General features: G+C 42.5%; 1 protein-coding gene across 1 annotated transcript in view; it reads left to right on the plus strand.

Annotated features, from left to right (window-relative positions):
• The window catches only part of LOC147662673 (pepsin A-like), a 66496-nt gene extending 60849 nt beyond the window's left edge, over positions 1–5647 (plus strand). The window contains exon 8 of the mRNA XM_086950991.1: positions 5458–5647. Within this exon, the coding sequence (XP_086807117.1) occupies positions 5458–5595 (138 nt within the window). The 3' untranslated portion in view covers positions 5596–5647. The remainder of the gene's footprint in view (positions 1–5457) is intronic.
• The last annotated feature ends 6154 nt before the right edge of the window (positions 5648–11801 follow it).

The raw sequence follows: 11801 nt of genomic DNA on the forward strand, positions 1-11801 counted from the left end.
AATTGGTCACTCAGGGGCATATCAACAAGGCCCGGCATTAAAATTATCGCCGCTTTAGCGTCCGTTTTCGGGCGAATAGCAGCAATAAATTTATCACCCTATCAGCATGAACACGCTAACGCGTGAATCCATGCCTTTGAACCCATTTTCTTTGCCCCTCGCCTAGCATCGCTAATGAGATGCGAGGTAGGCGTTCCCGACTGAAATTCAGCAGAAACAATCGCTAACACAGCTTCTCCTTTCAACAAGGAAATCGCTAACCCGTTTAGCGACATAAAAAGTAGCGCTAACCGGATATATCGCCGATTTCTTACGCGTGCTATTTTCCCAACTTAGACATATGTATCATGGGAGGTGGATCATAATTCTGAGTCCACGTCTCCCTATCTACAATGTTTTCCCTAACGGTTCTTTTTTATCGCTGGTAATCCTGCAATATTGCTGTGATGCGTGTTGTTAATCGTGCGCTGACCGGGCGATAGAATTTGGCGATAAACGCCGTTAGAATTGTACACGCTAAAAGTGGCAAGCGATAAATATCGCTGCCGCTTGATGAAATGCCCCATATATCTTCTTGCTCTTTATCTACTTCCTTTCAGTGTCCTGTCGCCCCCTATTTCTCTGTGACGTCTCTTGCTATCTCTGCTTTTAGGGCTCGCCCCTTTCCTATTCCGCAGGAATAGGAAAAGAGCCCTAATGCAGCCAAACCATACTTTCTGCTAAGGGCTCTCCAGCTGATTTTGAGAAGTGCACGCCTCGTGCACGAGCTTGCCGCCTGCCCCCACATCAAAGCCATCTGTTGCTTTGCGCTCGGCCTCAGGCCGGCTTTTCTCCTCCCCTAATTATTCACTGCATGGCCGGCCGTCACATCAAAGGCTGCTGCTCCCCACGCGTCTCGTCACCCTTCCTCCATTGTTTTCACTTCTTTCACAGCCGCTCTCTGCTTTGTGCTCTGCTTCCAGTTTACTTTCAGTTTTCCTCTCTTGATATATAATGTAATACTGCAGCCTGCCTTTCTCTCACAGACAGACCAGCCTTAGTACGTTCGCTCTCACTCTCCAGCTCCGCTTTAGATTTCCCATTTACTTTCGCTTTCCTTGTTTCAGGACTCTTTCTCTCCTAGCTTTACTCTTTGCTATCTGCCTCAGTGTCACCCGTTGGTATTCATTTCTGCTACCAATACCTCCTCTGCTATTCCTTCTCTGTGAAGTGGCCCTGGGCACTTCTGTTAAACCTTCTGTCTCCAGTTTCTTTCCCAGCTCCTCTCTTGATATAACTTAATACTGCAGCCTACCTTTCTCTCACAGACAGACCAGCCTTAGTGCGTCCGCTCTCACTCTCCAGCTCGGCTTTAGATTTCCACACTTCTTAGTCTGTTTCCTCTGCCCCTTCTCTCATCCGCCTGTAACGCTGTCACTGATATTCAGAGCTGTTAGTGTCACAGGCATGGATTGTATCTGCGTGCACAATGTTATGTTTTTGGATTGTTACTAGTTGTGGCTGCACTCTTTCTGGGCTTAGTCGGTCACACTAGTCTTGCAAATTTCAGTGGTTAGTTTCTGGTATTCCCCCCGTGCATATCGCGCACCACCATTTGTCTGCCTAGCCCTAGGCATCAGTCTTCAAAGGCTGCAGCTCCCCCGCCTCCCCCCCCGCCACAGCAATGCCGAGAGCTTTTTTTTTTTTTTTTAGTTACGAGCAGAAAAGTCCCAGCAATTGCTCTGTTTTTCACCGTACTTGCACCACTGCCGAATACACCATGACTTCCTAGACTTGCATGCAGAAGACAGCATTATACTGGCCTGGGTTCTCATCAAGTATTCTACCAGAAAAGTCCCAGCAATGGCTCAGTTTTTCACCCTACTTGTCTCCTCTGTGCACAACCCTCACCCACACTCAAACACCCTCACTCACCCACACACCCTCACTCACCTCACACCCTCACCCACCCTCACACATCCCACTCTCACACACCCTCACACCCCCTCAACCTCACACCCCCTCAACCTCACACCCCCTCACCCTCACTCACCCTCTCACCCTCACACACCCTCTCACCCTCACACACCCTCTCACCCTCACACCCCCTCACCCTCACAACCCCTCACCCTCACACCCCCTCACCCTCACACCCCCTCACCCTCACACACCCTCTCTTACCCTCACACACCCTCACTTACCCTCAGTCACCATCACACACCATCACACACCCTCTCACCCTCACACCCTCTCACCCTCCCACCCCCTCACCTCACCCTATCACCCTCACACACCCTCACATCCTCACTCACCCTCACACCTCACCCCTCACCCTCACACACCATCACTCACCATCACACCCTCACACCCACATCCTCACACACCCTCAATCACCCTCACACCCTCACCCTCAGTCCCCCTCACACCCCCTCACCCTCACACCCCCTCACCCACACATCCCCACACCCTCACACACCGTCACACCCTCATCCTTACACGCCCTCACTCACCCTCACACCCTCACCCTCACAATACTCAAACTCCACCCTACAACTCAACCCTCCAACTCCACCCTCCAAATACAACATCCAAATACACCCTCCAACTACAACATCCAAATCCACCCTACAAATCCAACCTCCAACTACAACTCCAGCCTCCAAATCCACCCTCCAAATCCACACGCAAGACAACTACAGAACCCAACTCCACCCTCAAAATCAAACTCCACCCTACAACTCCAACATACAACTCCACCCTCCAACTCCACCCTCCCACTCCACCCTCCAACTCCACCCTCCAACTCCACTCTCCAACTCCACCCTCCAACTCCACCAACTCCCTCCAACTCCACCCTCAAACTCCACCCTCCAACTCCATCCTCCAACTCCACCCTCCAACTCCACCCTCCAACTCCACCCTGCAACTCCACCCTCCTACTCCACCCTCCAACTACACATTCCAACTAAACGCTCCAACTAAACGCTCCAACTCAACGCTCCAACTCAACTATCCAACTCAAAGCTCCAACTCCACATTCCAACTCCACATTCAAACTCCACATTCCAACTCCACATTCCAACTCCACATTCCAACTCCACCCTCCAACGCCACCCTCCAACGCCACCCTCCAACTCCACCCTCCAACTCCACCCTCCAACTCCAACCTCCAAATCCACCCCTCAATGCCAATTCACCAATCAATGCCACAACACCACTTAATGCCACAGCACCACTCAATGCCACAGCACCCCACAACACAACAGCACCACTCAACGCCACAGCACCACTCAACGCCACAGCACCACTCAATGCCACAGCACCACCCAACGCAACAGCACCACTCAACACCACAGCACCACTCAACGCCACAGCACCACTGAACGCCACAGCACCACTCAACGCCACAGCACCACTCAACGCCACACCACCACTCAATGCCACAGCTCCACTCAACGCCACAGCAACACTCAACACCACAGCACCACTCAACACCACCGCATCACTCAATGCCACCGCATCACTCAACACCACTCAACGCCACATCAACACTCAACGCCACAGCACCACTCAACGCAACAGCACCACTTAATGCCACAGCATCACTCAGCACCACTGAAGACCACAGCATCACTCAGCACCACTGAAGGCCACAGCATCACTGAACGCCACAGCATCACTCTTTGTTCTAATATGTTTTCTCAATGTTTTAAGCTTTATTAGAAATGTTACAAAATAATGTTAATATTTCACTTCTGTTCTTGGATTTTCATCACAGTAAAATACACTGAACATAATCTTCCCATAAGTTATTTACAAAAGTTTAAGCTACTGCCATTATACATTACAATAACTTTTATTTAAGTATTAATTATTAAAACAAATAAAAGCCATTGTTATTTGGAATATTAATACTTCAAAGTCATGTAAATACAACACATGTTGCATTAGAATGCCATAAGTGTCACGTTTGCAAAAGTTAAAAATATTGGCATTGTAAATGACAAAGCTAGTAATTTCCCTACTTTCAATACCAACACATAAATAAAATATTTGTCATTTGCAATACCAATACCTCCTCCTAATGCGAGACCTATTGCATTGCAAATGCTTGTTTTAATAATCCTCTCTCCCACCTCTCTCTCTCACTCTCTCTCACTCACTCTCTCTCTCTCTCTGCTATCCCTTCCTATATTTCTATTCTTCGCCTATTTTTCTGTTCTATGTTTTCCTGTCTTTTTATGCCTCCCCAACAGTTTCTGTTGTTTGCCCTCCTATCTCTTTGTTTTGTATATTTCTGTCTCTTCTATTTCTGAGTTCTGATTCAATCTCTCCTGTATCTATTTCTCTGATCTGTCTCACCCTATTTCTCTTTCCTATTTTCTCACATCTCTTTGATCTGTTTGCTCCAATCTTTTTGTTCTCTCTTACAATCTTTGTGCTGCTCCCATCCATCTCTCACTTGTTTCTCACCCCTTTCCAGACATCTGTCTGCCCCTAGCTCACTGTTCTGTTTCCAGGCATCTATCTCTGCTTTGTCTTACTACCTCTCTGCGCCTCATCTATGTGTTTTCATCTCTTATCTTTCTATTTTATGCCAACTTTCTCTGTATTCATCGTTTTGCTTCTCTCATTCATTTCTACTCTTTTACCTGTTGTATCTTTTATCTGTGTTCAACCTCTTCAATTCTCTCTTCTCTGGCTCCTCCCAAATCTTTGTTGTGTTTCCTTCTAGCTCTTTGATTTTACCTGCATACATCTGCCTCTCTCTCTCTCTCTCTCTCTCTCTCTCCCTCTCTCTCTCTCCCTTTCTCTTTCTTTCTCTCTCTCTCTCGCACATGAACAAATTCTAAATACACAAGTTTGATTTTGTAAAAGATTTTTTTTTACCTAAGACCTTGAGAGTTTTTCCAAAGAGTAAAAAGCGTACATCAGACTGTAAATGGTGTGAATGTCTCATGTACTTACACAAATGGCCCAAGTCTTTTGGGGCATCAGGGTGAGATTTTAGCCAGCAAAACGAGTGGGGGAACAGCCAGTCCAACATGATCGTCCGCCCACCCTAAATGGAGTGGGCCGGCCATCAGCATGTTGGAGAGATGCTCCTACGTTTGTGGTGGAGTACCCTGTCTGTCAAATTCTAAATAAGACCCACAGTCTGAACCAAACGAGCATTAGAGATACAATTTTGCAGTTTTTTGGGACAATGGTCGCTACATCTTGGCAATATTGTGTACAGAGCACCCTGCTTGAATCAATGTGAAATTGCCCACTTAGGGAGCTCTAAACAAATGCTTGACCCCACACTAACCCATTCATGAAAAGACACAGTGCATGTGGATGGAAAAGTAAATATCACTTGATATCCTGCATGACAGCAACACACATGACAAGGAGTAAATCAGCTGTAAATAATCAATGTATTGAATCATGAAGTCGATCTTGCTAATAGATGACGCTCTTTCTGTCCTCCAATAGAACACCTGCACCGCCAACTTCATCATGACCCCTTCCAACATGCCTGAACTCTGGATCCTTGGAGATGTCTTCATGAGGGGGTACTACACCGTCTTCGACAGAGCTAACAACAATGTTGGCTTTGCCACCGCCGCCTGAATATAGCACCTCGGCACGGCCCTAGACTGTGGAGTAGACAGCATTGTCATTTAAAAAAGTGCGACTGTGAATACTCAATATGATCTCAAATTAATAAACAGTCATTTTGAAGGATAAATTCCTTCTTCATTTGTTGCGTCTGTTGAAAGATGGTGGTTGAACTTAAGCCAGAAATGCACAAAGATGCAGCAATGAAACCCCAGTCTCTACGGTGCTGAAGATGCCCACAATATGACATATTTGATCATCATCAGGCCAGGCCAGCATCATGTCACAAGTGCCTGCAGTATGCCAAAGATGTGCAGGGTTATACTGGGATCAGCTGCAGACGTTCACTGTATGACTACAGATGTCCACAGTATGACTACAGACGTCCACCCTATGACTAAAGACGCCCACAGTAGGACTACAGATTTCTACAGATATCCATAATATGATTACAGATGTCCACAATATGACTACAGACGTCCACCCTATGACTAAAGATGCCCACAGTAGGACTACAGATTTCTACAGATATCCATAATATGATTACAGATGTCCACAATATGACTACAGACGTCCACCCTATGACTAAAGACGCCCACAGTAGGACTACAGATTTCTACAGATATCCATAATATGATTACAGATGTCCACAATATGACTACAGACGTCCACCCATGACTAAAGATGCCCACAGTAGGACTACAGATTTCTACAAATATCCATAGTATGATAACAGAAGTCCACAATATGACTACAGATTACTACGGACATCCACAGTATGACTACAGACATCTACAGCATTACTACAGATGTCCACATTATGACTACAGATGTCCACGTTATCACTACAGATGTCAACAGTATGACTGCTGATGTCCTCAGTATGGCTATAGATTTGTACAGACGTCCACAGTATGACTACAGATGTCAGGAGTATGACTACAGATTTATACAGATGTTCATAGTATGTATGAATACAGAATTCCACAGTATGAGTACAGATCATTACAGATGGCCATAGTATGACCGCAGATTTCTACAGATGTCCACAGTATGACTACGGATGTCCAGAGTATGACTTAAGATTTCTACAGGCATTCAAATTCAAATTCAAAAAGCTTTATTCAGTACATTTCACATGACTATAAAAGCATACTAAAAACATATACAAAAAGAAATATATCCTATTTGCACAGTCACTATTAATTTACAGATACAGTCCATGTTTCCATAAGGATCCGAGAAAACAATTATTTCATTCAAATCTTATGAATTCATAAATCTTAAAAAATCATCTCACATGGTACATAAAGTGAATTCAATTATAAATATCACATGTTATAAATATTGTGCATTATGTTATCCATGTTCAGTTCTCATAATTTTCATAGGTTAAAGCCTCCAGTTGGGAATAAGTCTTTCTTTTCTTGAAAGACATTGGAATGAAATTACAAGCAGCATTCATAATTTTTTCATCCTCCAAGCTACATATAATATTAAAAGCTTGTTTATAATGATAATATGTATCTGCTTTAAAAAGCGGTTTTAAGGCGAGTTTACAAATGTCCCTATAAAAATCACAAAATAGTAAAAAATGCAGCGTGGTTTGGGGAGATTTCCTATCACATGGACAATTTGGTAATACATTGTGCCTTCTCCTGGTCTTTGGGAACACAACTAAGTAATGGAGGGTACCAAGTCTTAATCTGGTCAGAAAGAACCAATGCTGGACATTTCTTACTGAAATAAGGTAGGGTTGTATGCCCATAAAAAGAGCTTTTATGATAAGTGATAATACCTTGTTTTGTACTATGTTCACCCTCCCTTCTAGGTCCATAGCAGTAATAAGCATTGTATTCAGTTCTATCTTGCCATATTCTTGAATAGACATAGGTTCCTTTGGCTCTAGGTTTAGATTGCAGATTTTTAGTAAAGCTTGTATATGATTAAGCCACAAAATGTTCCTACTATAATCTAGGGCCAAGCAATCAAGTATTATACTCTTGGTAAACCTAGCTTCTTCTTGTGCCCAAATCCCATGCCATAATTGTTAACCCAGCTGTTTTTATAAAATCGCTAATATAAGGGACAGACAATTATCTATGAACTAGACAATTTGATGTAGAACTTGGGATTGCTAACACACGTTTTAAAAACGTAGGGGCATATTACCAACAACTAGCGATAATTTTTGTCTCTAACTTGTTTAGAGACAAAAAGTATCGCCGCACATCGGCGATTTTTATCGCAGATAAACCTTGCTATTAGCAAGGTTTATCGCAAATGCGATAAAAAACGGCCGCAGTGCATGAATATCGCTGAAAAGTCAGCGATATTCATGCATTATCGAGCAAATGCTCTTAGCCATGTTATCCACCTCCCATTGGATAACATGGCTAAGAACTGCTCAGGGCAGGTGTTAGCTTTTGGAGATATTCGCGCTTAGAGCGAATATCTCCAAAAGTTGGTAATAGGAGATAGCGATGTTAGGGACTGTTTCCAGTCGCTAACATCTTGGCACGCCCACTTTGCATGTCATTAGTGATAAATATCACTGACTTGCAAAGCGGGGCCCAAGATGGTCGCTATCTCCTATTAGCTGTCACTAACTGGTGTTAGCGACAGCTTGGTAATAGGGAGATAATTTTATCTCCGCTTTCTTGGCTTTTAAAGCCAAAAAAGCGGAGATAAACCCCCTTGATAATATGCCCCGTATTCTCTTGTGTTTGGAGAATTGCAATATTAGCTCTCCCCCATAATGCTGCACAGCAGCATGAAGTAGAATTTGCTTCACTTCTATATAGGATGAGCATTTCCCTCATGGGTTTATTTCCTATTTTGTCTGAGAGTCCTAAAATGCCCTCTATACTTCGTGTGAATTTCAAATTTGATAAGTTAATATGTGAGCCCCATGTACCATTTTCATTAAACAATAAACCCAAATAAGTGAAACTTGAAACTCTCTCAAACATAGTGCCATCCAGATAGTGCTTTTTAATCCTTTTTCTAATTTTGCCAAAAGTCATGACAAAGGTTTTTGCTAAATTCAGTTTTAAATCCTTTTTGGTCATAAAATGAGCACTTTTTCAATCAGGCATTACAAACTGTTTGCTGTCCTTGAAATAAGGACGGCATCGTCTGCATAGAGGAGCACTGGAGTGGGGCGGGGTCCTGCTTTCGGTGCATCAGCTTTAAGATTCTGTAGGCGGCAATCAACATTATTTATATATAGTGGGAATAAAAGGGGTGCTAAAACACACCCCTGTCTTATCCCACGTGTTACCCTAAAATCAGGCGTGCAGTCTTCCTTGAAACCGAATCGGACTCTGGTCAACAAAAAAGTGTAAATCTGGGATAAATAAACAACAATATCCTTGGTGGCACCTATCTAAACCGGTGTTTGCCACAATTTCTCTTGATTTACCAGGTCCAACGCACTGGTGAGGTCCACAAAACAAAAGGTGTAAGGACCCCCCTTTTGCTAGGGTGTATTTACCCACCAAAAGATCCAAGTTTACACATTGTTCTATTGTCCCGATACCTTTCCTAAACCCATACTTGGCCTCTCAGAGAATGTTTTTCTCGGTGGCCCAGGTCTCTAGTCTTCCCAACAAAACTCTCCTCATTAGTTTCGATGTAGAGTCAAGGAGGGATATGGGACAGTAAAACTTAGCATTTCCTCTATCCCCTTTTTTTAAAATGGGGACTATAATACTTTCAACCCAAGATGTAGGCAGTTTTCCATCGAGGGTTGCATTAAAAAAATTCAAGAGGATAGGTGACCAGAATTCAATGTCATACTTAAATACATCAATAGGGACCCCATCAGGGCCAGCGGCTTTACCACTGCCGCTTTTGTTAAGCGCTCCTTTAATTTCTTCTAGAGTTATCAGGGATATCCCTATGTGTTCAACTGTTATACAATTTTTCTCCTCCTTTTGAGGGGTATTTATCCATCCTGGACTAAAAATGCCTCCGAAATGAGTTGTCCAATCCTCCATTGGCACTAGGACATCTATCTTTACCACTGCAGCATCTCTAAAAAAGGATAATTAATTGTTTTCCAAAATGAAGTAGTATCTCGAGTTGCTGCAGCTTGAATAAAATTTGTCCCAGGCATCTTCTCGGATCTCTGTATTCCTGGCATTCAAAGCTAGATTATACTTTCTCCTTAATTCTCCTTTTTCGGAATTATTCCTAGGTTTAATTTTTAAAATGCTTTTCAATTCCCTGATCAGCCTTGAGCATTCCTGATTAAACCATCTGGGTTCTTGGTTATGCACTTTGTTCTTCTGTTTTATTTTTAAGTCATGAGCTATTTCAGTGATGATGTTAAAAAAAACACCAAAATTATCTGAGTTAGTTGATGAGCTATCTAAATAGGGGTCAATGTCATGTTGTTTTTTCCCTGTAAGATTTTCCATAAACAGAGGGATTCACTCCTGACCATTTAAATGAGACTCCATTGTTACCTTGGGACCCAATATGTTCATCAGCAACCTTCCCTCTTTTAGCCCTCAATGTATTTATCTTTAGAGTCAGGACTAAAGGGTTGTGATCTCTAAATAAGCTTGCAGAACCTATAAGGGAGCCCACTAAATCCTTATGTTGTTCTGTAACAATGAAATGGTCGATGGTTGAAGACGATCTAGCGCCTACAAATGTATAGGTGGGCGATTGCTTATCTACATCCTATGATTCCAAGATTACTAAATCATATTTATGGATGGCAGAATTTATAGCTTCTCCATAATTATCATGGGGAAAATGCAAGATTTGATCTCCATGATCACTTAAGTGTCCACATTGTTCCCCAACTATGACTCCGCATTTTTCAATGTTAAAGTCTCCGGCCCATATAAGCATTCAATCACCCCCTGTCCCTGTCAGAAAACCATCAAGATCCTTTTCTAGAGAATTGATTACATTGGATCTTGTGTTATCGAAAAAGTTGTTATAGAAATTTATTACAACAATGGACTGTTTCCCTTTGACTTTAAAATAAAATAATTGATAAAATTGCGATACAGGAAATGATTTTGTTTAAACGAGGGAGGAAGATAGCGAAACTGCGACTGCAAGGCCATCTTTTGCACGTCCCATTCTAGTTGGTGTGGCATTAGTGCATATAGTTTGGTAGCAATTTCTAAAAATTGATTCAGTGTTCCACGATTCTTGAAACATAATTAGAGCACAGTTCTCAAATCTTTTTAGCCATTCTTCATCGTTTAATTTAGTTTTTACCCCTCCCACATTCATTGACATTATATTTAAGTTGTCTTGCAAAAGTTGACATACACCAACCGCTTGTCTAGTACTCGTCACTTCCCTTTCACAAGCTAATGACCATTGTTCCCGGGGTATCTTTCCTACACAATCGTCTTTGGTGGACAACCTACTCTATTGTTCATGAAGTGTCTTTTTATGCTTAAAATTGGCTTCTTGGTCATCAGATTTCATTCAGACTTTTATTTCTTGTCAATCTATATCACTACAGAGACTTAGTGGCATAAATCTGTTTGGTGTGGGGTAATCCCTCTTACTACAGACATTCCTAAATTGTTGATTTCACTATGGCAATGTTCATTTTTTGGCCTTGAAAAATATCCAAGATGGACGGCGGTAATACAATCGCCTGAACATATAAAGGGTTCTGCTATATCATTGTAAAACAAATTTAACAAGTTACCAACCAAATCCCTGCTACAAATGTTCAATACCTTCCAGTCTCCTTGACAAGTTTTCCTTGAATTCCCTACCCAGCTTACTCTTCTCAGCATTATTATGTGTTGCTGTAGTAGGTTAGTATTAAATTTAGACTTATTAGAGATCCAGTGCACCACCTGGGTTTTTAGTGTATCATATGATTCTTTCTTAGCCCCCTCACTTTGGGAACATTTTTCAAATTTATCACATAGGGGGTTGCCTGTGGGGGTAAATGTAATACTTCAGCTGAGTTATTAGTTTATGGTTTTTCCCATCTGTCATTTCCGAATTATTTACTGTGGTTTTGAAGCTATCTTTGTCCATTCTTGATCTTTGACCTAGTGGAATGTTGTTTTGATATGGTGGTACTTGAGCTATAGATCTGATTTTTACTCCCTGCAATTTGAGTCCCAGGTTGTATCCCAGAGCAGTCTTTCCGTGTCTCAGCAGATGGCTTTGTTGTCAATGTTTTTTCCAATATATTTGGCAACAACAAATCTGAGACCAGTTCC

Source organism: Lissotriton vulgaris, unplaced genomic scaffold (assembly GCF_964263255.1).
Source record: "Lissotriton vulgaris unplaced genomic scaffold, aLisVul1.2 SCAFFOLD_275, whole genome shotgun sequence".
NCBI lineage: Eukaryota > Metazoa > Chordata > Amphibia > Caudata > Salamandridae > Lissotriton > Lissotriton vulgaris.